This window comes from Streptopelia decaocto (assembly GCF_964273445.1).
Source record: "Streptopelia decaocto genome assembly, chromosome: 6".
Classification (NCBI taxonomy): domain Eukaryota; kingdom Metazoa; phylum Chordata; class Aves; order Columbiformes; family Columbidae; genus Streptopelia; species Streptopelia decaocto.
In genome coordinates, this window is record NC_138660.1 from 52,779,975 (window position 1) to 52,807,862 (window position 27,888).

The 27,888-nt window shown below is 50.9% G+C and overlaps 1 protein-coding gene across 1 annotated transcript; it reads left to right on the forward strand.

Moving 5' to 3' along the window:
• The first annotated feature begins 30 nt into the window (after window positions 1-30).
• On the forward strand, window positions 31-27,809 carry IGFBP5 (insulin like growth factor binding protein 5). Its single transcript, XM_082057301.1, has 4 exons — window positions 31-1,296; window positions 22,452-22,678; window positions 22,855-22,974; window positions 23,385-27,809. Exons 1-4 carry the CDS (start codon window positions 966-968, stop codon window positions 23,514-23,516), a joined length of 810 nt encoding a protein of 269 aa, XP_081913427.1. The 5' UTR covers window positions 31-965; the 3' UTR covers window positions 23,517-27,809.
• The last annotated feature ends 79 nt before the right edge of the window (window positions 27,810-27,888 follow it).

The following is a 27,888-nucleotide window of genomic DNA, read 5'->3' on the forward strand; positions in this document are numbered from 1 at the left end:
GTTCTGCAGTATTCAGTCTCTTTAGAAACTTCTCCAGGGGAAAAGTGTTGGGAGATCTACAAAGTGGATTTTTTATTTTTTTCCCTTTCCCCCTGATTTTTACCGCTCCTCTGCAGACTCCGCAACAAAACACTCCAACTTTGCAGAAAACTTTTCTTTTTTTTCTTTTTGCCTTTTTTTGCCTTTTTTTTTCCCCCCCGCATTTTTTGCCTTTGAAAATCTTGGAAAAGGAAAACAGGAGGGTTGAACACAGCCGATCGAAACACAACTTTGCTTCATACTAAGCTTCCCAGCAGCTCGCTGCGTCGGGAGAGACTTTTTCCTCCTCCTGCAGAAGAAGAGAGGCAAGGGGAGCTTTGCATCCCCTCTTCCCTCTCCTATCTTTTTTTTTTTTTTCCCCCCTCCTGACTACTTTAATGCATTAATAGCAGGACACTGGTTTTCAAGGAACTTTGATCCCTTCCTGATCTGCCTCCTCCCAGACCTTTGGGAAGAGTGTGTGTGCGTGCGTGTGTGTGTGAAATCGCCGTCCCACCTCCCCAAACCCCCCTGGCTCCCCCACGCCTCCCCCTGCAACCTGTAGGCTGTGCAACCCCTGCAGGCTTTTCTCCCTTTCCCTCTTCCCTCCCTCCCCCTCTCTTTTTGCGCTGCCGCGGATCGCGGTGCGAATTCCCCGTCGAGGCGAGAAAAAGCTGAAAGAAGGAGAAAAAGGAAAAGAAAAAAAAAGACAAAAGCAAACCTAGACGCCCCCCTCTCCCAACGCCAAACGAAAAGCGGGGGTTTCGCACCCAGAGAATAAACCCCAGAGTGGGGCACCTGCAAGAGGGGCTGCGCTTTCCGACCCTTTGCCTTTTTGAAACTTTTTAATTTTTTTTTTCCCCCGAAGGGGCAAGCGAGAGCGAGCGCCGCCCGCCCCCTCGCCGGCGGCAGCCCCCCGCGCCCCGTCCCGCAGCATCCCCGCCGCGATGCTGCTGCGGCTCCTGGTGCTGCTGGGCGCCTGCCTGGGGCTGTCGCGGTGCCTGGGCTCCTTCGTGCAGTGCGAGCCCTGCGACAGCAAGGCGCTGTCGCTCTGCCCGCCGCCGCCGCTGGGCTGCGAGCTGGTGAAGGAGCCGGGCTGCGGCTGCTGCCTCACCTGCGCCCTGCCTGCCGGGCAGCCCTGCGGCGTCTACACCGAGCGCTGCGCCCGCGGGCTCCGCTGCCTCCCGCGCCAGGGCGAGGAGAAGCCGCTGCACGCCCTGCTCCACGGCACCGCCGTCTGCCTCAGCGAGAAGAGCTACCGCGAGCAAGCCAAGGCCGGTGAGTGACCCCCGCTTCTCCCATCTTCATCTTCCCCGGATGCTTTTGCCGCCTTGCCGGCTCCTTTTACATTCTTCCGCCTGCTTTTTCCACCCCACCACGGTCTCCTGGCTGCTTTTTCCTTCTTTCCGGGTGCTCTTCCACCCCCTCCGCTTGCTTTTCCGCCTTTCCGGCTCCCTGTCTTTCCGCTTGCTTTTCTGCTCCCTCCCACTGGCTGCTCTTCACTGCCTCCCGGCAGCTTTCTCATCCTTCCGGCGGCTTTTCCATCTTCCCAGGTGCTCTTCAATGCCCTCTCTTGCTTTTCCGCCTTCCCGGCTACTTTTCCATCTTCCTGCCTGCTTTTCCATACCCACCCTCCCCAGCTGCTCTTCCATCCCCCCTCCCCCGCCGTGTGCTTTTCTGCCTTTCCAGCTGCTCTTTCATTTCCAACCACCACCACCACTAGCTGCTTTTCCATCTTTCTGGCTGCTTTTCCATGTTTCTGCCTGATTTTTCTCTCATACACACACATACATGCACCCAGGCTGCTTTTCCATCTTTCCAGCTATTTCCCCATTCCTTCCCTTCCCCACCCCCTCCACCAGCAGTTTTTCCAAGCCCTAAGTGGCTTTTCCATTTTATCCCTCTGCTTCTTCATCTTTTCCCTCTGCTTCTCCACCACCACCACTTCCCCTGTCTGCTTTGCCATCCCCCTATTGTTTTTCCACCTTTCCAGCTACTTTTCTATCCTTCTGGCTGCTCTTCCAGCCCCCACAGTTGCTTTTCCATCTTTCCGGGTATTCTTCCATCCCCTGAGCTGTTCTTCCCTGCCCTCTGCTGCTTTTCCCATCCTTCTTTCCATCAATGCCCTATCCAAACCTCCTGTTGCATCATCTCACGGCCTACCCTATCGCACCTTCCATCATCACCTCTGGGTTGTCCCATCCCCAATGTAAAACTTTTTCTTCCCGCACCTCCCAAATACACCCTCTCGGTCACAGCTGCACCCCAGTCCTTCCCCAGTTGCATCCCTTACATCTTTCCTGCATCCCTGTCTTCACACCCTTCCTGACCCCTTTCACTGTGTCCTCCACCTTGCTCTGGGGCCTGAGCTGGTCTCTGCAGCTTGAGGCACAGGAGACGATAGGGCATCTCCTAGCAACTGTCTGCCCCATCCCCAAAGTCCTCAGTCACCCCTGGGTTTATTGCTCAGCCTCGCACTTTCTCCTTGTGATCGTTGCAGCCTTCTCCTGGTTGCCCACTGCTGGACGTCCTTGTTGGGCAATGGAGTTTAGCCCTGGGAGGTGAAGAGAGCAGGTGCATTAAGGACAGGGAATCTGTAAATACAGAAAATAATAATGGCGTGGCTAATAATCACAAAGAATAGGTTAAAAGCAAACATGAAGGCTGGCGTGGTAGCGCCAGTGCAAAGTCAAGCTTCTGAACTGTTTGCACCTTGCACGTGACAAAAGCACGAAAGAAAGCTCTCCTTCACTTTGGCACACATTAAACTCCCATTTCTGGATCCTGTAGCATGTGCAAGGACACTTTCCCTATATTCTTCCAAAATACATCTGTATTTCTGCCATGGCATGCAGGGGAGGTAGGGAGGATGTCTGCATGTCCAGGAGACTGGGGAACCACTTGGCAAATAAAACCCAGAAGCAAGCCCCTCACTTTTTTTCAGTCCATGAAAAAGTAATTTTTGCTCATTAGCAAGCTTCTGCTTGTACCCGCTCAATGGGAATCCGTTTCTCCTTTCTAACACCTAATAAATCTAGATGCTTTTATTATTTTTCCCCTTTGCTTCTTGCAGGTAGTGGTTGTGTTGCTATGCTCCATCCTTCAGAGCAAAACCAAATCCTGTGTGTGTAACTTCCCCTCTCCCTCAAATGGCAACAAATGTCCAAGCTCCCTTAAAATCAGCCAGAAACAGCAAAGCTGAACTCGGTTTTGCGACAGGGAGCTGAAAGGGGTGAGGGCTGGTAGGGGGCCTGCAGAGGGTGAAGCCAGGAGCCACGTTCCTGGAGCCCAGGAAGCCGGGCAATAACCCGCTGGCAGCAGAGCTATGCAAGCTGTCCCGGAGCGCGTCATCCCAGTGTTTATTTACTTTGTACGTGTGTGTGCATGGCCAGGGACAGGCGGTGTGGTCAGGAAGGTAAAGCTGTGCAGCTGAAAGCCGGTGGCGGCTTGGAGAGTGGGGCCGAGGGTCCCCCGTGCAGACTGAAGGCACCTGAAAAACCTTCAGTGCTTGACTCCCAGTATGAATCTCCTTTCATTCCACCTGCCCTGCTCTTCCCAAGGAAACCAGTCCTTTAGCAGGTGCTTTGTATGACAACTTTGACAGATCCCCGTGTAACATCACTGCTTTTCTTTTTCTTGGGATGGCGAGGACCTGTTGAATGAACAAGGTGAGGGATAGAGAAGAGGCTGCAGGTTTGTTGTAAAACCAACCCCCTGGCATCACCTGCACTTCCAGTTTGGACTCCCTGAGTGCCGCAGGGGACTCTTTTCGATGGCTTTTGTTTGCATCCGGGAGACGAGCCTGGATCGGAAAGGCTGCTGCAGGAAGCTGTGGGGAGCTGGGGTCCTCCTGAGATTTTTGCAATTGCAAAAAAAAAAAAAAAAAAAAAAAGAAATAAAAAATAAATCAGGAATTCCTGAGGATGGGAGAAGGAAAAAACTCTCTTGGCATTCGACTGGTAGCGTGTGAGAACAAAGTATATTTTCATAGGCGTGTTTCTAAGCAACAGGGCAAGGAAAGAAATTAAGTTTGACTTGAACTTTCTGGCCTCTGCCAGTTTGGCCAGCAGTGCAGGGACCGTGCGCTGGGGAAGCTGGCCTGGGCCTCCAATCTGTCAATGACCAAAATTGGCCCTGAGCTGCGAACTGCTAAGAAAGAATCAGCACTCTGCAAAATAAACTATGTGACAGCAGCGAGGACTAGATCAAACTGTATTTCTATCTATTTCTGCTCTTGTGCTGGCGGAGTTTAAAATTGCAGATGCTTTCCTCCTTACAGTCGAGGTGGAGATTCAACAAGCAGTATTGCGAGAGCCCAGGCCTGGGAGGCTGGGCTTGGCTCTCCCGTAGACCAGATGTTCTGCCTGGAGACAAGATGCTCCTGGGTACCATGCCTCAGTTTCCTCATCTGCAAGCTGGGCACAGTGCTACTGTCAAAAGCTGGAGCTGCTGGGCAGGATATGCTCCTGGTTTGCTGAGAGGTCAGAAATGAAAGCAAGTGTGGGATTAAAGAGCTTTGGTAAGGCTTGTTTTAAGTAGGCGGATGTATAGGTACTGACGGGACAGTCCCTGTAGTCCTTCCTGGCACAACAGTCAGACTGTCCTTTACCGAAAGCCAAACATCGTGGCTGTAATTGACTGTTCCTGGTAAAAAAAAACATGAATGAGCTTCATTTATGGCACAGGCTGCAGGATTCTGGGTTTTCTCTGTTTTGTTTAGGTTTCCTTTGAAATACACCATGTCTTTCCATTTTTCTCCCCCATGCTCCCGCCAGACTTCCTCCTGCTGAGCCAGCAAGGTCAGGCCAAGCACCAGGGAGCGGAGGGCACAGATTGGAGCCTGCTGCCCTAAAAAGGCTCGTGGAAAAACTAAGGTGGTCAGATATTTCCTTCTCCTCTCATTCCTCCTCTCTTTCTAGAAAGTGAGCAAGACTTGGCAAGTTTCCTCACGAAGCTGTGAGCCAACGATAACCAGGAGGGGAAAGGTGGGGGGGTTTGCAGAATTAGCCCTAAGAAAATTGTCTTTGCTGCGTCAGCTGGAAGTAGGTGGAGGAGGAGTGCTGCCGAGCCCACGTTTCCTGCGGCTTGCGTTCGGTGCAGTTATTTATCCCTTCCTGACACGTTCCCGCTGCACCATGTTTCTCCTTCTTGCACTCTTCAGCTCCCTGTTGAGGGATGAGGGGATTCAGCAGCAAGCAATGGGGATACAGCAGGGCAGGTGGGCAGCCCCATGCCAAGGTCCAAGGTGAGGGTTAGGGCAGGAGTCGTGGGAGCAGCGTGCTTGGGATGCACCAGCTTGCAAACAGGTGTCGCTCAGGGAGGGACCCAGCTGGTGCTGAGCGGCAGGTCCTTTGTGTGAAGCAGCTCCTGAGCTGTCGAGGCAAAAGCTAGTAGCAACAGGCCTGCAAAGCCTCAGATCTCAAACAGGAAAATCTCCATTTTTCTTTTGATCTGAAGTTTCAACAACAATAACAATATACTTTAAAAAAAAAAAAAAAGTGAAATCCATCAGGTGCCAGCAAAAGAGCCAGGTTTCTGCGGTGCATGTGTATGGGGGAGGGAAGGATGGGGCGGTTCAAACAGGAAAGGAGGGGCCTTGGCTGGAAATATTTTTCGGCAGCCTAGTTTCTAAGGAAGGAGGGAGAATATTAAGTAGTTGATCCAAATGAAATTCCTGTTAGGTGCCAGCAGAGTTAACCGGCAAGAAGACGTGGCTCTGTGCGTGCGTGCATGAGTGATAGAGCTGGTCCCGAGCTCCTGTGCTGCAGCCAGCCTGGACCTGCTCCAGGTGGAGGAAGGGAGCCCCTCCAGAGCCTGTGCTGCTGCAGCAGGGAGCAGGGGCTGGCCTGAAATGGGAGCCTCTGTAAACCTGAGGGATGTTGCAGGAAGGCTGTCTCCTCCCATCAATATTTAAGCACCAGCATCCTGTGCCCAGGTGACCGTCGTGGCTTGGGCACATCAGTGGCACGAGCACAGTTGTGTGCGACTGAAAGCATTTGCATGACTGTGGTGTGAGTATCCCATCCGACTCAGAAGAGAGCTGCAGGAGAGCTAGGGTACATTTTGTGCCAGCTTCAGGACAGCCCCTGGTTTCTGTTGGTCGTGTAGCTTTGCACACGTGTGTCAGGGCAGCCGGGGAGGATGGAGAAGGGGAGAAGCAGCGAGCAGGCACTGCCTCGCACAGAGTGTGGTGCTCTGCTTCCTCCTAACGTCCGCTGGAAGTTCTACCCATGCTGGATCGAAAGGCATTGCAGATGTAGGAGCAGCTGTAGGAGCAGTGGAGGTTCGCAGCTCTCTTCACCCAAACTGGAAAGCCCAGGAGCAATCTAGGAAGGAGGGCAGGAACCTCAGCCCCTCCAGGGCTTATCCTCCTCTGCTCAGTGGGGCAGGCTGCTAAAAACAGTTGCAACTCATTTCACCTATGTTAAGTCACAGGGGAAATTAAAGGACCCGTGGCATAGCAAATCCTCCCTATTTTTTAATTGAGCACTTACTAGTGCAAATTTAAGGTTGGGCGTAAATGGGGAATTTGGGTGGGAGACACCTGCCACTCGATGTGGGCTGCAGAGCAGCAGGATTAATATGCATAGGAAAGATATGCGTGTGAACATACACATACATGTACTCACGTTCACACACCCACACATGCCTGCACAAGCATTTAATGTGTGCAGATACACACACAGAACATTTTTATCTCTGGGGGCAGAATGGTTTCCAGGCAGCACACAGAAACCTCTCTTAGGTGCATAGTTCTGCCTGTGACTAGCACACGGGTATTTTGCCATCAAGATCAGATATTGGTTTCCTGACCGGCCTACCCTATCCTCCCACCAAGGGCTGAGACATGAGATGCAGCAGGTGAGCATATCAAACAAGGGGAGGCAAGGAAGGAGATAGAGACAAGACACTCCTCCCAGCCAGCTGTATGGATCCAAACTCACCCCCTGTGTTTGGAAGTGGGTTGTGTTTTCTGGATAGACTAAGTCTACATTAGTTAAACACCCTGACAGGTATCCCAGTGAAGGTGTGGATAGGTTGTGGCTTGCAGCTGGTCTACTTCCTGCCCCATTCAGGGCTGGAGGACCTGTGAGGGGGCAGTGGTGCCTGGTGGCACTAGTGAAGGAGACAGCATCAGGGGAACCAAGTGCGCTGGAACCCTTCACACTTCACCCAGGCTGCAACAACTGGCCTTTGGGAAAGCGAGAAGGAAGAACTGAACTGCGAAAAGATGGAAAATTTGCTGACAAGTGGCAAGCTGAGGACAGCTGGAATAACCTCCAGTGTTGAGGAAGAAGCAGCAGGACCTGAAGAGATGGTGCATGCAAAGGTCAAAGATAATCAAAAGAGTTTCGCATGGGTGAACTCACTGGCAGCCAGCATAATAACCAGCTAGCCATTTGTAAGGAGATTTTTTACAGGTAAAAAGATACTATCTGTTTATCCTCAGGACAGGTGTAGCCAAAAGCAAGAGGAGGCTCTGCTGGCAAGGAGAAGACATATGCTGGGATACTCTAAGACCCAGACTCTCCAGGTCCATTTAGAAAGAGCCTCCTCACTCGGTCTCCCCTGGGGAGACCAAGGGCTGCATGGCCCATGGGTCACAGAGTGGCGTGGCTCCAGGGCTGCCTGTTGGGATCTCCAGGCACAGGTCATGCTTGATGCCTCCACCCATCCAGGAAGGGTCGTGTCACATCTGGTGATGAAGGAGTGAAATCCCCCACCTGCTCATCACTGCCCACCCACGGGACACTTGCTACTCCTTGAGCTGTATAGCCAAGGCAACTCTCAGCAAGATGTTGTTTTTGAGGTGGCTCTTTGGTGCTGCTGATCTGAGGGGGCCCCTTAGTGTTTATGTCAATCCACTGCTCGCAGTTAATCCCAGCGGGAGCCAGTGTAACGTGTTTGCAGAAATTCGGAAGTCTCAGTGGTTTGATGTGAGCAAATTTGCTCTCAGGGAACCATTTCTCACCATGTTTTGGTGGATCTCCTGTCTGTTTATGGAGTTTCCAGGGTAAGTGTGCTAACTACCCATCAGTCCATGTCTTTTAACCATCAGCTTCTGTCTGTGAGACCACACCTGCTTTAAGCTATGCTTGCAGGAAGATCCAAGCCTCCCTTGGCTGCAGAGGGACTCTGGTCAGCAGGCTAAACCTCGAGAAGGCATCTTAAATTTATGCCTATGGAGTCAGTGGGCCCTTTTTATGTGTGTTTGCATAAAGCCTTTCTCTCATTATTACCTTCATTCTATAGACCCATCTGATATTCCCATCATTTTTCCACGTGCCTCCACCCCCATGGTACTGTCTCTTTCACACAGAATGTGGAAATGGAGAGGTCAGTAACCCCCACAGCAAATTGGCACATCATTCCCTATTACCCTTGTAGGGCTTGATCCTGCAAGATGCTGATCACCTTTCCTCTAGGCCCAGAGCATCATAGGCACCTACCTAACCCCCTCCATGGGAGCTAGTGACCTCCATCCTTGAAGGACTGTGAGGCCAAAGCTCAAGATGCTGTTGGCTTCAGTAGGACTAGAAAGCTCTTAGCAGCTGCCTGCCTGGAGGGCTGTTATTGCAGTTGAGTTTGTTTGCTTGTTGGAAGGACACAGCTGTGTCACTGATGGAGGTAATTGTTATGTTGATGGAGATAACTGGTCTGGTTGCTATTTAAGGGCAAGAAGGTAATCTTGACAGATACTTAAGGAAATGATTCCCTAGCTAAACAAGAGAGGGAACGTATCTTAAAGGTATCTTAAAGGTAACTTTGGGGGCAAAGTTAGCCAATGCCCTTTTTTTTTTTTTTTTTTTTTTTAGAAAGCTAGTAGAAATATTTTCTTTTTCCAAATTCAGATGGGATTCATCCTCTGAAGACAATTAAATCAACAGATCCATTTATTATTCATGCTTAAGAAATCAGATGTTATTCATTTGACTAATGGTGAAAATCTAGTAATTAAATAAACCACTTAACAACTATGGAACCTGGCTTTCACTTTTTAATTTAAAGGAGACACTGGAAAAGAAAAAAATTTTACTAGGAAGGGACTCCATGTCTTACACCTGTCTAGCAGTCAATTATGGTATTGCCACACCATATGTTTGTCTATTAAAACATACATGTGGCTGTGGCCATCACTTTACTTTCATTTGGCATTCCTCCTTTCCTGAAGAAGTAGCAGAAATGGGTGAGATTTTACCATATAATTTCGTAACCATTTCCATGTTCAGTTGTTTGATTTTATAAGAACAGAGGTGGCTTGAGGTTGCATGAAAAACAGTGAAGTGCTACAGGTAATTTATTATTCCAGAAAGGTTCTGGACCCATGGCAGAAGGTGATCAGTTGTCTTTCTTGTTTTTGCTCCATCAATGGACCTATGATACATATACACATTTTTTTAAAATTGAAATGCGTCTTTGCATCATGTTGTACCAAGGGGAATTGTTCGGTGTATACAGAGGTGCAGTATACAGGGAGTGAAATGGCTATTGAAGGCAAGAGTAATCGGTTAGGGTCAAGCTTGGGCAAGTTTCTGCTTATCAATATTGTGAATATCAAACTTCTGGTACTTTTTTGTCATAGTACTTGGGTGGACTAAGAGATTAAAGAATCACCAGGGCTATACCAGGTAGAAGCTTTCTGAGAGAAGGAGTCATTGAGAAAGTGGAAAGGAGTCCTCAGGGCAGAGGTGGAAACCTTATCACTCAGAGCTCGTAAAAGGCAGGTTGGTCGGTACATGTAACAATGTGTCATCTGATGCTGACACAGAGATGAGCAATGGATGATCTCACAGATCACTTCCATCTGGTTTAAGGCAGAGCTGTGAAAGTCAGGCTCAAGGCCTAGAAATTAATCCAGGCTAGGCTGCAGTTTGCAGTCACAGCTGCACTCCTGAAATACTTGCGATGTTGGACAAGTTCTCATCCAGCACCTAACACAGGTGCATCTCCAGGCTCCACCTGATGTGCCTTCACCTCTCTTTGGGGCAAGCAAAGGGTTTGGCTTTCTTGGCTCTTCCAGTTGCAGGCTGCTGTTGAGGCTGGCTCAATAATGTAAGTGGGGATGGATCTTGTGATAGAGACCACCAGCCTGCAGTGGGAGCAGCCTCTCCCAGAGTCAGTTCCAGAAGGCTACATCTTTGGTAGGTCATCCTCTTCTCAGGATCAGCTCCTTTAATACAGGGTTTTCCCCTTTATTGTACATTGTTCTCAGGGTAGAATGCTTCAATATCCAGTGATATCTCAGCTTTTCATGGCCTCCAGCAACACTCTTACTGGTTACCATTCTGTTTCTAAGGCTTTCTTAGCACCTGGTTTTAGTACAGTTTGTCACATTTGGATTTCAGTGATCAAATAGTATCAGTGTCCTGGCAGCCTCCTGCTTTCAAATACAGGTTTCCTGACATCTCGTGTGTATTGGAACTCGCCTTCAGCTGAGCTTTGGAGACAGGCTCCACATAGTCCAAGATGGCAAAGCTACCTGCTCTTCCTCCATCACTTCTGGCCATGTGATATTTCCTCTACCGCTTCTGTTGAGCTACCTGCATCTGAAAAAGTCTTAATTGTCCCCTTCTTTCTCATACAATAATGATAGTTGATTCATGATATTATGGTTCTCTGGCAACTCCTCACACTTCTTTCATTCCTGAGGACACAACAAGATTTTTTTCAGGTGATCTCTTCCCACCTGGTAGCCAGATGACTGATTCACACCCTTTTGTTTTCATGCAGAAGACGTGAAAACATGTTTGTTTTCTAGGAAGGGTTTTCCTCTCTTTTTGCCACAGATAAGCCCCACAGAGAAACTGCTGGTAAACAGTTCAAGGATGCTTGTCAGGAGCTAGTTCAGATTTTCCTCACCTTTCCTGTCAGTTAGGCAGACACTGTCATGCAGTCTTCTTCCCTGCGCCTTCCTTCTTTGCTCTTTTCTGCTCTTGGTTCCTTGGCAGCCTGGTGGGGTTTTTGACCCCTTTATTACAACCGATGGTATCTGCCACTAAGGTGGATTTGTTGGGAAAGATGCAAGACTAAGAAAGACTGAATGATTTCATACTTTCCAAGAAAGAAAAGTATGCCTCGGTCACTATGATACTGAAAGAGATTTATTTAAATTTCTCTGGGTAATTCTTCTATTCAGCTCTCGGCTTCTTCTGCAGTTTCAGCATATGGAATGGGGAACATCTGCAGTCTCCAGATGATGTGAAGGAAATATGTTTTATCTTCCTATCATCAGTGCATCAGCAACAGGAGCTTCTTGATGTAAATCTAATCCTGCAATACTTCCTTCCCCTTCACTTGCCAGTTCAGTTCCCTAGAAGATAACTTTGTTCGGGAGCTGTTGGGCTGATACAAGCAGCTATCTAGAAACAGTGCTGGCAATTTTGCAAGATGGTGCACATCAGCATCATTTAATTGAAAAGGATGGATGTTTGTTCATCATCTTACCAGAGGGAGACACTCTGGAAAGTTTCCCAGCTCTTACTGGTAAGATATTTTGCGTTCCCTCTTGCACTTCGATAGTTGGGGAACCCCAAGACTCTGGCCACCCTGCCTGTCCACCACATGCCCAGACATTCACCTGAACTTGATGTGTCCTGTATATACATTGCTACCTCCCAAGCCTCTGTTGAGAACTGATCATAGCTAGATGTAGGAGCTCTCTGGAAGGAAAGAGACAAGTCAAACACAACAGTGAGCCCCAGTCCTTGCTCGTACCTCCCATGCCAGACCCAGCTTAACCTTCCAGCTCATGCCCCAGCTTGGCTCTTGTAGCTCAGGACAGATGCTGGGAGCTTGCTGAAATAACAGCTGGTAGTGTGTAGGGAAGGAGCTTATGTCATGGAGCTCCCCACCTCTAAACCTGCTTTTCTCCTTGCTCTAGAGCGTTGCTCCCAGCGAGTTTTATTTTGTGGCTGCAGCAAGGAAGGGCAGCTCAGGAAAGTATCATCTGGCACACAGCAATGCAGATCCTTCCTTACGGTTCAAGTTCCCATAGCCGCACCTCTCCCACCTCCGTGGCACTTGCTGGCACTGCGGAGAAGTGGTGCTGACCCAGAGATCCGTTCCTACAGATAGGTCCTACGCTTTCAGAGCAGACCAAAACATGACCTAGTTCCCTTGAGAGCTCCTTTCCCACATGCTGAGCTGCATTTCTCCCCCATCCAGATCTGTATGAGGACACCGAGGTCATCAGGATGATGATCTCCCTTTCCCATGAATCGTACATGAACCTGGGGGCAGCCTGAGCACCTGATATTCACGCTCTGCAGGCGAGCCCTGGCTGATGCAGCAGAATCTGCATCTGCAGGTTTCTGCTGAGGAGACATTAATCTCCTGAGAAAGAGCTGATCTTCCAGGCTAGTTCAGCAAAGCCTGAGCAGTAACTTTAAAAAGTAAGGCCACATAAAGTACATCCCTCTGCCATCCATGCCCACTCTCTGAAGCTCCTCAGGTGTTCCTGAGCTGTTCCCAAGCATCCTACTGGGCCTTGGTTAAAATGGAAATAAGTCTTAACCTAGGTTTGAGTCTTTGCAGCCCTCTGGCTGCTTTTCCATCTCTGATCTTGATCCCGCTGATCCATATCCTTCTCTTAAAAGGTGTCTCTGTGGGACAAGAGAGTGAGGTCCCGGCAACTTTCACCATGCTGTCGCAGGGATTTAAGGTACTGGCATACCCCAGAGCTCCCTTCCAAAAGCTTGCGTTGCTTTTTGTCTGTAGACTATTTGGGCTCTGATCATATGTTTTTGGTAGGGGACTGGGCATGGTAGAGTTGGTATTTTTGTGGGTGCTTCACAATGCTTTGACTGCTAAAGGCTTCCTTTCACACTCTGCAAATCACAGAGGTGATTTGCTGCCTCTGCTGCCTTTGGCAGCTGTTGAGGTACCTAATTCCCAGTAAAGGAAATAGGGTCTGGGTTTTCTTACCAGTGCTCCTGTGTTTGTAAAACAGTTTGGCACTGCCACCTGTGAGAGATGTCTCACAAGCTGCAAGGGGACCAGTACTGAAGAGGTGGTGGGATTTATCTTTTTTTTTAACTTCAGACCTTTGGAGGCCTAAGTGAGACCGTTGGAGTCACAGGAGGAGACACTGGAGCCTCCAGAGATATGTCATTCCACCCTAAAATCAGCATTCAAGCCGAAGGATGTGGCTGATCACAATTTGGAGGGTGCAGCATCTCTGCAGTGACTTAAACATGGAGTTAAGCCACCCAGTAAGGCCTGAACACCTCTGTGTTAGCAGATGGGCGTTATTTGACACAGATCTGTTGTAAACGCCTGTTGTGCATTGCTGAGACTTGGTGGGGTGGCAGTCAGCAGAGGCTGTCCCGTCCAAGCAGGGTTGCTGTTTTTCTGTCCTTCTCGGTGTGTGGTGTCTCCTCCCAGTCTTTCACTGCCAGTGAGCATCACTAGCATGTTCCCTCGCCAGCCCCACCAGAACAGCCGCGCCGGCCTGCTGCCCAGTCCCCACTAAAGCACAAAAGTTCGTAGAAAGTCCAAGGCACATTGCAGCTGGCTCCACAGCGGCCAACGCCCTGGGCTAGTGCAGGGACTGGCCAGAGCCTGCATCCCCAGACCTGGCTGCTCCTCCTCTGGTGGGTGCCAGATGGCCTCAGGCTGGGCGGCCGCCTGAGATCACTGCCTGACTTCACCGGGGCGGTGGTCCGGAGCAGTGACCCCAGCCCCGGGCATCACGCCTGAGCCAGCTCCGCTGCCCACTCCTGTGGGGCTGTGACAAGGGACTGGGGTCATTCACCGCTGTGTTGGGGGATTGTGCTTGCAATGGGAACATAAATGAGCTGTTCTGCGTTAGGGCGCTGAAAGCTCCCTTCTGTCTGGGCTGATCCTGGTGGCCTCTGGGGACCTCAGGAATGTTTTTGCTCAGTTGTGCTCTCCAGCTGCCAAAGGGCGCGAGATGAGATGACCCTCCTTGTTCTGCATCCCTTCCCTGCCTGCATCATTCCTTCCCTGACTGCGTTATTCCTTCCCTGCCCGCATTTCAGGAATGCAAACACAGTGGCTGGCCCTGTGTGCTGACCAGAAGGGAAGGATTATTATTTTCCTGCCATGGTCACAGGTACAAGTCCAGGCTGGAGAGGAAGTTGCTTGTCCATCCCAGGAGGTTTTGGCATAGGTCAGGCATGTCCCCTCTGGAGTACAGGCAAGTGGAGAGGGCAGCTGGGGGAAACACAGAATGGGGGTATTTACCAACCAGTGACCTGAGCACAGACTTCTTGTGTAAGACCCAATCTGAAGAAAAATAGGTACATCTCTAATGTGATTTGCAAGTGCAAAAGCTGTTTTCAGAGACAGCACCAATATTGCTCCTCTCCCAGCTACAGGGAGCCCAGGGAAGCTGCTTGGTGTTGCCCAGCAAGAACCAGTACCAGAAAGGATGGGGGAGGAAAGAGAAATGGGAGGATCCCCTCCCTCTGGCAGGTACAGGGAAGAAGACAAACATTGATTTCAGCAATCATTGCCTCTGCCTGCGTGTGTGTGTAAAGTCCAGCAGGAAGACGTAAGAAGCCAGCATGGGGCTGGGCAGATAGTGTAGCTACCACAGATAGGAGTCTGCAGGCTGTTCATGCCAGGGAACTGTTGTTAGGGGTGAAGCTCAGAGGGAGTGTCAGAATCTGGCTCTGATTAGCGCGCCAGGGTTCCAATCAATGGGAACTTCAGAAAAATCACTCTCTGTATCCCAGCCTCTCCTGTACACTTTTTTCCCTTCTCTGTTGCCATCATCAGCTGCCAAGGTGTCTTATCCCAAGATGTTGTCTCTCCTCCCAGAAGGAAAGCCAAGGTGTCAGAGATCACCCAGCAAGGTTTGGGAAACACCACATTGTTGTAAGCAGCGTTGTAAGGAGAAACTTGGGTTCTCCAAACACAGCTGCCACCAGGGCCCAAAATCACAAGTATCCCATTGGAAAAGCAGGATGGAGTGAAGTCCTGCAGCTGAGGATATTCCCTTCATGGGCATACTGGGAGGTGGCATTTCCTCCTGGGGTTAAATCCTCCTCCAGTAGGGAGCAGAGACATTGTGCACTGTTGCACTGAGCTGTTCAGTGGGAGACGTGTGCTGCTCTATAACTGGCAATTTTTCGGCTCTGGGTAACGCAAGCCTTAATTTCCATTTTGCAATGAGCACCTCTTAACAGAGGTGGCCCAGTTTAGGGGCAGAGGAACAACTGGGCAACTTCTCAAGGCTTCCACCATTGACATTTGTTATCTTTTCTATGCTATAGGTTTATCTGAGATCCCCGGCTTAAGTAGTGTATTATGTTAGTGCTCATGCTGTAAATAATAATAATCATAATAATCAAGAGGGCTGTTTAGCAAGTTTGTGCTATGGTTGTGCTTGTCCTTCTTAGGTGTGTGTGGATTGGGGTGGGGGCGGGTGAACAGGACAGCCAGTCCTCTAGTGGTGGGTTGTGGATGTAAGGAGCACGGATCATTAGCAGCAGCGGTCACTAGATACTTTTCCTACTTTCCTGCCAGAAACCGATGAAAATGTGTTATGAAAATTCAAGCCTCCTAGCCATTTGGCAAAAGCTTCTTGCTCCGTGCTGTAATGTCAGCAGGCAGGAAGGTGGTGTTCCCACATGCCCCACACCCACCCGTGAACACGCACCCCCACCCAGTGGGGACCTCACACGTCCAAAATGTCTGGAGCACAGAACACCCAGGGTTTGGCCTAGGTGCAGGAAGGTGCATGGGCTGCTCTGGGTGATGTCTGTCAAGGACAGCAGCCAGACAGACAGGAGTAATTTGCAGCTTCCCAGAAACTGTGCCTGGTAATTTGTTACTCCCATGGTCCTTTTGTAGGGGCAAGTTGAAAGGGTTGGAAATGGCTCTTGCTCTGGAGCTCACTCTGGCCAGCCTGGGGTGGGGAGAGGGCACTTAGCCCTCAGCCCTGAGGACAACCCACACTCTGCTTTGGGTATTTGCTGTCTCCCAAGGGTCATGCATGAATTAGGACATCAACAGTGCAGTCCTTCCAGCCTCACCTGTGTCAGAAGCATCTTCAGATGTTCTCCCCATTTTCCCTGGATCCTCCACAGCCACTGTGGTACCAGGACCAGACACAAAGCCATAGGGTAGCTCTGAGTTGAGTTCAGTCTCCTGCCTTGGCTGTAGGGTTCAAAATCCTGTTGAGTTGGTTACAGCCCAGGTTTCACCTCCAGGCTAGCCAGGCATTCTCAACTTGCCCAGCAACATCATTCTTCTGTGTGGCCAGGGAGCCTGGGACCTCTACTGAGAGAGGTTGTCCTCCTGAGGAGCAGGAGAAGGGATGGAGATGTGAGAACCAGCCCCCTCCTGCTTCCCCCTGTCTCCCAGCTGGGAACACAGTGAGTGGGTCCTTCCTGTGCCTTGTGCTTATAGCTGAATTTCGGAGATGTCAGGTGCTCTGCCTCTGCAAACAGCCGCCAGCCTGAAACCCAACTGACAGGTTGGCAAGGCAGAGGGGAGTGGGCAGGAAGGGGCTGTGTAGTGGTCCAGATCCTGCCAGAGAGGGAGGAAGAAATTCAGCCTCCTTCCAGAGTCTCAGACAGGCACAATTAGGGCTCATTTGGGGAAACTGGGCATTGCTCCTGCTGGTGCCTCTTCGGGAGCAGATGCACAGCTGTGTCAATGCTGCCTGTCACAGGCCAGTCCAGGGCAGCAGATGGAGGTTAATGAACAAACCTATGTGTGAGGCTGGGCAGGCAGGTGCAGGGGCTCTGGAGATGCTGACATGGGTGTTTGGTCGTGGCTGCACTGGGTGGCTGCAGGTTGATGTGGATGAGACAGCCAGGAGGTGGAGAGGGGGGGTTCTGCATGGGTGCTGCCTGACCTGATTCTGGCTTTCCCAGGACACCTTTTCCTTTGACACCAGGAAAGTCCCTCACTAGCTGCTGAGAGCTTCTCCAGAGTTGATGTGTCAGAGACCTCTGCTCTTCAGTTTGTCAAAATTGCCTTGTTAGTATCAAGTTAGGGAACGGATAGTCGGGTGTATGAGCAAGGACTGCTTCAGCCTTGTTGCTGGTGGAAATCAGGCTAACAGTCATCAGAGGGTGGAGGAAAGAGATCCCTCCAAGACATCCATGGGCTTATCACTAGGAAATAAAGACCCAAACTAGACACTGCTGCTGAGTGGCAGACTGAGAAGCCCACAGCCATCCCTTGTCGTATCGCTACTTGAACAGGGACCCATGTGTGCGAGGGAGGGTAAGGGAGTCAGCTCCAGGAGCTTTTTCAGCCTTGCAAGAAGAGCTGGACTTGTGCTAGAAGCTGTGCAGCTTTCCTTGCACGCCAGCCCTCAGGCTCCCTCTGCAGGGCACTGGGTTCCTGTGGCTCCCATCTCCCCTGGCCTAAAGGGCTCCACATGTGTCACCAGCTCCCAGCAGGCTCAGGCTGGGTGGCACCTGGCTGGAAGCAGAGAAATAAAGTGTTTGCAGAGGCTGAAGCTGCTGACGTGAGCACACTGAGCTGCTGCAAACACCCATTGCACCATGAGTCCAGGGGACTGGACACCTAGTGCTGCTTTTCTGACTGAATTCTCACTGTCTTGTCCCATTGGTTTTGTTATTTTAGGTTTGTGATGTAGCTGTGCCTCTCAAATTTGTTATTGCAGAGGTAATAAGCTGTGCCCATCTTATGTTATTGTAGGGTTGCCTGCACTGTTGGGAATCCTCCCCTTAATTACCATAGGGCAGCCCAGGGAGGTGCCCTGGCTCTGCCTTGTCTAGCCCTGGCAGTCAGTGCCAGAGGGGATTCCTGGGACAGATCACAGGGTGTTTCATTGCTGTGAAAGGCCTTGGTCACTGTGGGTGTCTCCAGTCTGCTTTTGGACCTCGGATTGCCACAACATCTTTGTGGCAAAGGATGCTTTTCTACTGCATCTTGTTTGGTGTCATTTCCTGGGTGGACAACATCATTCCCAATTTAGTCCATTTCTTCCCTATCCTTTGTCCATTATCCTCTTATAATAGAGGACCCCCAACCTGTGGAGACCTTTGAGTCCTACCACAAGAAAAAAAACCCAAACATATAAGCATTGTGGGGTAAAATGGCAACAGGATCCTTCCGTGGGGATACGTGTGACTCCTGCTGTGGGCAGTTAGGAGGGTGCTGAGTCTGGGATGCTGACCCAGCTCTGTTCTTGTGGACAGAAAGAAAATAGAAGGGGCTGCTTTAATACATAAGTGGCCATGGAAAACTTTCCAGTTCTGTCAGGAGAGGACAGATCTGCCTGCAAGGAGGGAGGGGAGACTGGCAGCTGTGGCAGGCTTGGGGCCCCAGCAACCAGACTGTACTCTTGGCCACCTCCAAGGCCACCCCTCTGGGTGTGTGTGTGACAGGCCGGTTTTGCCACCTGCCATTGAGCAGTGTGTCTGTTCATCCATCCCCCCTTGCCAGGCATCCCCGAGCAGCCTGGTGGGGCAGAGCCATCCTCCTCCCCACTGGCGCTGCATCTGAGCTCCAGGGAGCTGCCAGCCTGCAGGGAGACTCCTGTTTGCCTTGTTGGGGGAGAGTTTATCCATTTTTATTTTCATCCTGACTCTTTTTCTTTTGTCCCCATAATGGTCTTCCAAATAAGGGCAAAATTGGTGCCCCACTATTTTCATTGTAGGGTTGCACAGGGGATGAGCTGGGTTCACTGGCATCAAAGTCACAGGACACAACGTTCAAGGAGGGATTTCAGCCACTCTGATGTTTTTCCTCCTGCCATGGTGCATTCCCTCGTACCTGCTCACCAGCCCAAGCACAAATCTGGCATCAGCACGAGGCTGCCGGGAACCAGGGACTGGGAGACCAGGAGCCTCAGAAGCTTTAAACTCTATTCAAATTCAGTCCAGAAACAACCCTTTTTCACTCTGGTGGCTGTACTAAATGTCACAAGTCATCTAAGTTTAGACCGTCACCAGCTCACGCCTATATATAACCGCACAGGGCTCCTGACTGCACCCTGCTGGTGCAGGTCACACTGTGGCGATGTGGGGGATCTATAGGAAGGTGACTGCGTTGGGCAGAGCCGAAATGCGCTCCTCCCTTGCTGTCTGTACCTTCGGTGGCAGCTACAGTCAGGCTGCACCACTCAGCAGCATTACCTCGGGCTTTGCTCAGTGTGTACCAGTGAACAGGGGCTGGTTGGGTCCAATGGGCATGGGGCTGCAGGCTGATGACCCTGGAGATCCCAGCACTTGTCAGCTGCATCTTTGGTATCGCTGCCAAAGTGTCTGCCCAGCCGCATGGCGGATTTGCTGTGGGATTGACCTTGACTTTGGAGTTGATTCATCTTTCAGCATTCCTGGCTTTTGCTTATGCATCTGCAAGGTGGGGTAGGGTATGAATGTGTCACTTGATTCTCTCATCATGGCTAAAGAGGGACTTCTCTGCCACACTTTCTGTGTCATCTGGTCCTTTCTGGGCATGGGATAACCCTCCCACCAGTCCTTCTGCACTGCCACACTGCAAACGATGGTGACTTTTTATGTAGGGGCCCATCCCAACTCCTCCTTGCCCTCAGACACCTTCCTGTCCTGAGCTCAGAGGTCACACAAAAGCCGTGCCAAAGTCCCACACAGTGAGATAAAGCCAGGACTGTAGGCAGAAGCTTTTCAGGAAAGACAGGCCAGCCAAGCGGGGTGGTGGAGTTGCTCTCTATGTGAGAGAGCAACTACAATGTACTAAATTCTGCCCAGGAGCGGATGACGAGCGAGTTGAGAGTGTATGGGTCAGGATCAAGGGGCAGGCTGGCAGGGCTGACACTGTTGTGGGTGTCTGTTACAGGCCACCAGATCAGGCTGAGGAAGTTGATGAGGCCTTCTATGGGCAGCTGAGAGTGGCCTCACAGTCAAAGGCCCTGGTTGTTGTGGGTGATTTTAACTTCCCTGATGTTTGCTGGAAGGACCATTCAGCCAGCCAGCCACAGTCCAGGAGGTTCCTCCAGTGCATTGATGATAACTTCCTCATGCAGATGGTGGAGGAGCCAACTAGGAGAGGTGCACTGCTGGATCTCATCCTCACTAACAAGGAGGGTCTGGTCGAAGCAGTAAAGGTTGAGGGCTGCCTGGGTTGCAGTGACCACGAGATGGTGGAGTTCAGCATCTCGTGTGGCAGGAACAGAATAGCAAGTAGAATTGCAACCCTGGACTTCAGCAGGGCTAACTTTGGCCTTTTCAAGCAATTGCTGGGGGAAATCCCATGGGCAAGACTGCTTGAAGGAAAAGGGGCCCAAGATAGCTGGGTGGCATTCAGAGATTGCTTCTTCCATGCTCAGGATCAGAGCATCCCCACACGTAGGAAGTCAAGGAAGGGAGCCAGGAGGCCTGCGTGGTTGAATAGGGATCTGTTGGGTATGCTCAAGCAGAAGAGGAGAGTTTACAGGTCATGGAAGCAGGGGCTGGCCACTTGGGAGGAATATAAGGCTGCTGTTAGAGGATGTAGGAAGGCAGCTAGGATAGCCAAGGCCTCCTTAGAATTACAGCTGGCGAGAGGGGTCAAGGACAGCAAAAAGAACTTTTTCAAATACATAGCAGATAAAACTAATACCAGAGGCAATGTAGGCCCACTGATGAATGGGGTGGGTGCCCTGGTGGCAGAAGATACAGAGAAGGCAGAATTACTGAATGCCTTCTTTGTCTCTGTCTACTCTGCCGGAGGCTGTCCTGGGGAGCCCCGTACCCCTGAGACCTCGGATGAAGCCAGGTCAATGGAGGAGTTTGCTTTAGTTGATGAGGACTGGGTTAGGGAGCAATTAAATAGTCTGGACATTCATAAATCCATGGGTCCAGATGGGATGCATCCGCAGGTGCTGAGGGAGCTGGCTGAAGTAATTGCTGGACCGCTCTCCATCATCTTTGCTAAGTCTTGGGAAACGGGAGAGGTGCCCGAGGATTGGAGGAAAGCAAATGTCACTCCAGTCTTCAAAAAGGGCAAGAAGGAGGACCCGGGTAATTATAGACCGGTCAGCCTCACCTCTGTCCCTGGGAAAGTAATGGAACAGCTTGTCCTTGGTGCCATCTCAAGGCATATCAAGGATAAGAGGGTTATTAGGGGCAGTCAGCATGGCTTTACCAAGGGTAGGTCATGCTTGACCAACCTCATAGCCTTTTATGAGAATGTAACAAGGTGGATGGATGATGGCAGAGCGGTGGATGTGGTCTACCTTGACTTCAGTAAAGCCTTTGACACAGTCTCCCACAGCATCCTCACAGCTAAGTTGAGGAGGTGTGGTCTAGACAATAGAGTAGTGAGGTGGGTTGCAAACTGGCTTAAAGAGAGAAGCCAAAGAGTGGCAGTCAATGGTGCGGAGTCTAGTTGGAGGCCAGTATCTAGTGGAGTGCCCCAGGGGTCAGTACTGGGGCCAATATTATTCAATATATTCATTAACGATTTAGACGAGGGAATTGAGTGTACTATCAGCAAGTTTGCTGATGACACTAAGCTGGGAGGAGTGGCTGACACGCCAGAAGGCTGTGCTGCCGTCCAGTGGGACCTGGACAGGCTGGAGAGTTGGGCGGGGAATAACCTAATGAAATTTAACAAGGGCAAGTGTAGAGTCCTGCACCTGGGCAGGAACAACCCCAGGTTCCAGTATAGGTTGGGAGATTACATATTAGAGAGCAGTGTAGGGGAAAGGGACCTGGGGGTCCTGGTGGACAACAGGATGACCATGAGCCAGCACTGTGCCCTTGTGGCCAGGAAGGCCAATGGCATCCTGGGGTGTATTAGAAGGGGGGTGGTTAGTAGATCGAGAGAGGTCCTCCTTCCCCTCTACTCCGCCCTGGTGAGACCACATCTGGAATATTGTGTCCAGTTCTGGGCCCCTCAGCTCAAGAAGGACAGGGAACTGCTGGAGAGGGTCCAGCGTAGGGCAACCAAGATGATTAAGGGAGTGGAGCACCTCCCTTATGAAGAAAGGCTGAGGAAGCTGGGTCTCTTTAGTTTGGAGAAGAGGAGACTAAGGGGGGACCTTATTAATGTTTATAAATATATAAAGGGTGAGTGCCATGGGGATGGAGCCAGGCTCTTCTCGGTGGCAAACAATGATAGGACAAGGGGTAATGGGATCAAGCTGGAACACAAGAGGTTCCACTTAAATTTGAGAAGAAACTTCTTCTCAGTAAGGGTGACAGAGCACTGGAACAGGCTGCCCAGGGAAGTGGTGGAGTCTCCTTCTCTGGAGACATTCAAAACCCGCCTGGACATGTTCCTGTGCGACCTCACCTAGGTGTTCCTGCTCCAGCAGGGGGATTGGACTAGATGATCTTTTGAGGTCCCTTCCAATCCCAAACATACTGTGATACTGTGATACTGTGAAAGGGATTTCTTGGGTCATTTGTTCCCATCCTGGCTGGTGAAAAGATGTTCTCTGGGGTGGGGCAGGAGGCTTTCTGTGCAAAAGCAAGCCCTGATCAGCTCATGGAGACCTGACAATTTCATACCCCTTCCAGAACGGGAGTCCCGAGAGCATGAGGAGCCAACCACATCAGAGATGACAGAGGAGACCTACCCACCCAAGGCCTACCGGCCCAAGCATGGGCGCCTCTCTGAGCTCAAGGCTGAGGCCCTGAAGAAGGACCGCCGGAAGAAGCTGACCCTGGCCAAGTTCGTGGGCATGGCCGAGAACACAGCGCACCCCCGCGTTGTCATCCCTGAGCTCCGGCAAGAGTTTGAGCTGGTGAGTGCCTTCTCCTGCCCTCGGCGGGGCTCCTGTGGGCAGGGGGCTGCCAGAGGGCTTTGCAGGATGGGGAGCGGATGCTGGTGGGAGCGGACAGGGAAGCTGGGGACACTCACAGGCGGAGCCTTGCTGCAGGGTGCTCCCCTTCTCACGCTCCATCTTCTCCTTGCTTGCAGGGCCCCTGCCGCAGGCACATGGAGGCATCCCTGCAGGAGCTCAAGAGCAGCCAGCGGATGGTTCCCCGTGCTGTCCACCTCCCCAACTGTGACCGAAAGGGCTTCTACAAGAGGAAGCAGGTAAGAGCCCTGCAGAGGGGTGCTCTTCACTCAGGGAGGATTTTCCCTGCTGCTGCCCCACTTGGAAAGGATGGAGGTTTTTTTCATCTGGTGGGCTGGTGGGGAGTTTGCTGTGAGCATCTCCAGGTGGTGGGTGGCCCTTGCTGATGGCTCAAGTGCCATCTGGTTTGAGGCGAGCATCCTGAAGGAGCTGGTAAGGGAAGGTCCAAGAGCCCCGGGCTGGGGTAGCAGTAGGAATGTAGGGATGTAGATGTGCAGAAAGCAGAGAGCAGGAGCTAGGTCCTACCCAGGGGATTGCATCGCAGGGGTGAAAGATGAAAAGTGCAGGTCTGATCCTGTTCCCCAGTGCGAGGGAGCCCCGTGGCAGCTGGTGGCCATCTCCTGATCTCTGCCTTTGGGTGTCTCCCCAGTGCAAACCCTCCCGAGGCCGGAAGCGTGGGTTGTGTTGGTGCGTGGACAAATACGGCATGAAGCTGCCGGGGACTGACTACCTGAGTGGAGACCTGCAGTGCCACGCGTTTGACAGCAGCAACGTGGAGTGAAGTCGCATCCCCTCCCTCCGCCCCATCACCACCTACCCAGGCTCCTTCCCACCCTCCCCTCTGCACCTCCCCACGCCCCGGGACTCCGATTCCTTTCATCTCATGCAAGAAGAAAAAAAAGAAAGGAAAAGAAAAAAGAGAAAAGAAGGAAAAGAAAAAAGATAACAGAAGGAAATAGAAAAAAGAGAAAAGGAAAGAAAGAAGTAAGGAAAGGAAAAGCAAAAAGAAGAAGAAAAGAAAAGAAAAAAAGAAAAGAAAGAAAAAAAAAAGAAAGAAAGAAGAAAAAAGAAGAAAAAAGAAAAGAAAAGAAAAGAAAAGAAAAGAAAAGAAAAGAAAAGAAAAGAAAAGAAAAGAAAAGAAAAGAAAAGAAAAGAAAAGAAAAGAAAAGAAAAGAAAAGAAAAGAAGAAAAGAAAGAAAAGAAAAAGAAAAGGATAAAAGAGACAGAAGAGAGAAATGAACCCTGAAGAAACTGAGGACTCGGAATCTACAGCAGCCTCTTGACAACAAGGACTCAGCAAGGAAAGGACAGAGCCAGAGACAAGGCAGCCACGGCCGCCCCACCATCCCAAGCCATCCTGCATCTCTCCCCAGCACAACCTGTGCCCCCCTGCCATGAGAAGAGATCACCCCAAAGCTCTCAGAGTCGGTGATTTTTCAGTATGGATTTCAGGCGGGTTAATTTTTTTTTTCTTTTTTATTTTTTCGGGTTAGCTAGTCATTTTCTAAAGAGTCTCAAGAGAAAACCTTGCCGGCTACCAGCCTTCCCCCTCCTCACTCCAGTCCTCCAGAGTCTACATCCCACATTGCTGGGACTTACTCGAGTCAATCTGATTTGACTTCAGTCTCAAACGACCGCCCTGGATCCAGGCAGATTTCAACATGTCGGGAGGAGGCATGGAGCTGCTGGCTTCATGTCTGGAGATGAGCTGGGGAGGGAAACACAGCTCCTGCAACAGCATGAATGCTTCCCCCCAAAATATTTGTGGACTTCAAAAAGAAATCCTCCAAAAAGGAAAGATAGCCTTCTCCATCCAGTTCCTCATAAATGGAGGTCAGAAATATTTTCTTGGACAAGCGGAACTTTGACTGTTGTCCATCCAGTTGTGGAAGCATTTGTGTGTGCATGCGAGCGCATGTGTGCATGGATGTCACTTTTCCTCCTTGCAAAACTTCACTTCAAAAACTGCAATCTGGAGGGCTTAAATGTAAGCAGGGGGAGAGATGCTGCCAGCTCCCAAAAAATAATAACCTCCCAGACTAAGCACAGGAGCAGAGTTACAGAGGAGCATCAGTGTCTGCAGGATCAGGGCCCCACCAACACCAAGGGCTCCATCCAAACTGACCCCAGAGATACTCCATCACTGTCCAGACTGAAGCATACCTACGTGAGGGTAGGGGGATTGGGGCCAAAACTCTTCACCACGCTATGCCACCATGAGGAAGAAAACGATGGAGATTTTTATTTTATTTTTTTTCACAGCCAAAAACGTAGTTTGCTCCAGGGGAAAAAAACAAACTACACTTGGTTTTTGTCTTGGATTTTTGCTAAGGCTGGTTTATAGCCTTCCCTGTGGGTAGGAAAATGCCAATCTCCATCCTTTCACACTGAGGATACTGCGTATGTTGCCACAGCTGATTCCCACCACCCTGCAGTAAGATCTTGTGATGGGTCCTCGCCTTTAGCCTGGGATCCAGCTCCTCATTGAGTGACAGCAGCCACCATGCCACGGAGACCCACTGACTCAGGTGTGCTGGGACAGCCCTCAGCTGCCTTCCTGACTTTTTCATTGTTTTTAATTTTTACGTTCAATTTTGGGACTGTTGCCTCTCATTTCGCCATGACAAGGATCTCCAGGATGTTAGTGCTCAGAGGAGATGCTGCAGCAAAGGAAGGGAAGCAAGCTGTGGGGTCTGGTCGCTGTGGTCCCAGTGGGTGAACATGTGCCCACTGGGGACCACATCCCAGCACCGCAGTTGGAGATAGCAGCCAGCACCACCCACAGGACATGGCTGATCTCAGGGGGGAGGTTTCTGCAACCCCAAAGCCCCTTTGAGCATGCTGGAGTGTGGCAGGGAGGAAAGAGGGGTCTGCAGCACCACCGGCTCCCTGCCAGCAGGGATGGGACAAGGGGAATTCGACATCAAGGGGCTCCAGCAGAGGCTCCTCTCCATCATGGATTGGGCTCCCTCTTAGCCGCTCACAGCATGGCATCGATCCTCTGAGCACCCCATGGGCCCCGCCCAGCAGGACATTTGCCCCAGTTGAGGGCAGAACTGGATACCCCACAGTTATTTCCGCCAGAGTTAAGGTGGGGGTGAGTTTTTCTGATGGACTTCCACCGAGACCCAGTGGGGCATGTTTGGGTGAGGCCTCTGTCACCACCAAATGCAGATCTGTCACCCCAAAAACCTGCAGGAGTGGAGTGACCCCTGTGTTGCTGGAGGGGAGCACTGCAGGTGCTGGGGCCAAGGGAAGGACCTCTCTGGGTTCTGCAGGGCTGAATGGAGCAGGGTTGGTTGGACCAGCATGGGAGGTTAATGGTGCGGTGAAGCTGGGGAGAAGAATGGGGTAAAGAAGGCAGGTGGAGGAAAAGGAGGAGCCTGTGCCAACCCCAAGGGCCACAGGTCACCATTGTCACCACTCTCCCATCTCCTCTGCTCGCTGATCCCCATGCAAAAATCTTCCTGACTGTTATAGGCCAGTACCACCTTTCCCAGGACCCTTCCCTCACTCTCACTCTTTTTTGCTTTCTTGCTTGTTGTTGTTTGATTTTTTTCCCAAAACTTGAAAGCCTTTGGCTGCAGAGAAAGAAGATATGTCGCCGGGGTTAGATGGGAGTAGGCAGAGGGACGGCAGCTCCCTGCAGACCTTGTCTTTTCAGGCCCGATGCTTTTGCAGGGTGAGGGTCAGCTCACAGGGGGGACGCAGCCCAGCTGGGGGCCCAGTAGTGGTCTCATGATGTGGCCACCACAGTGACACCAGGAGGGGGACACAAGGTACCTCCCCGATCTCCCCCTACAAAGCCTGTCTCAGCCATGGCCCTGAGGGGTGCAGAGCACCAAAATAGATCCTGTGCAGCCTCCCTCCTTTCTGCACATCTAGCACTGGGATGGCACCACCTGTCCTGTCTCCACCAACCTGGGGGGAGGAGGATGCAAGAAGGGGGCTGCACCACTCTTGCCCTCCTGAGCCACCTCGGATCCTGGGATGGGGCACCGAGCAACCCCTCAGCCACCAGCTCCTTTGAGGATCCCTGGCAGACGAGGCTGTTCGCAGGCTGCATTAATATTTAGGACCGGGTTTGGGCTGGGAACAAGAGCAGCTTCAGGAGGGGTTGGCCACCCCCTGGGGTGGCATTGACGAGGTGCTTCCATTCTCAGCACCCAGCAACACCCCTTTGCATTTGGGGTGAGAAAAACCAAAAGAGGCAGATTTGGGAGATGGGCAGGGCAGAGAGGGCTGAGGCACATGGGGAGATGCTGGTGATTCGTGCATCAGAGGGAGGTGTGAGGATCAGCGGGGGATCAGCGCTCAGTGGCTGGGCTACCCCTTTGTCTGTACTGCAGTGGACTTCGAAAACCACTAGTACAAGAGCATTTTGCACTATTTCTGTGCTCCCTCTTCTCCCTTCTCTTTTTCCCCCCCTTGCCCACAAAAACTTATTTTTTAGGGTTTTTTTGTTGTTGTTGTTGATAACGATGTTTTTTTTTTTCCCGAACGGAGCATTGTATATTTAAGGACCGACAGTTCACCTCGCTTCCAGAGTGCTGTCCTGGCCCTGGCTAGGAGCCCTGCCTACTGTGCCCCCCTCCCCAGCCCCAACAGCCCCCCCACTGCCACTGGGACAGATGTCACCACGCACGTTACCCACCATTGTAACGCAGTTGTTAAAACACACCAGATTCCGAGTTTCCTGCCTGGTTTTTATCTTTAAGCAATATTCACTACACATTTTACGGTAGCTGTTTATAGCTTTACATACATACGGTAGCTCTGTTGTTTCATTTTGTTTTGGTTTTGTTGTTGTTGTTTTTTTTTTTCCAGTAAACAAGAAATACTCATAATCTTACTGGTGGGAAAAAAAAAAAAGCAGTTTGTGAAAAACTGACAATGGAAGAAGAGCTTAATGCTCTGTTTAGCATTTTGTACTTAAAAAAAAAAAATCTCACATTTTATTAAAAAAGTGAAGATTGCTGTATACTATTTATTCAACTTATAATTTATGTTACTCTTTGATCTTTGTCTTTTCTCATGACAAAGCATTTATTTAATAAAGTTATGCATTCAGTTAGCTTGTGCCTGACCCTCGTAGAGCATCTGCATGCCGGGGCCCACCAGTGCACTGATCTGGCCTCGAGTATCCCTCAGCC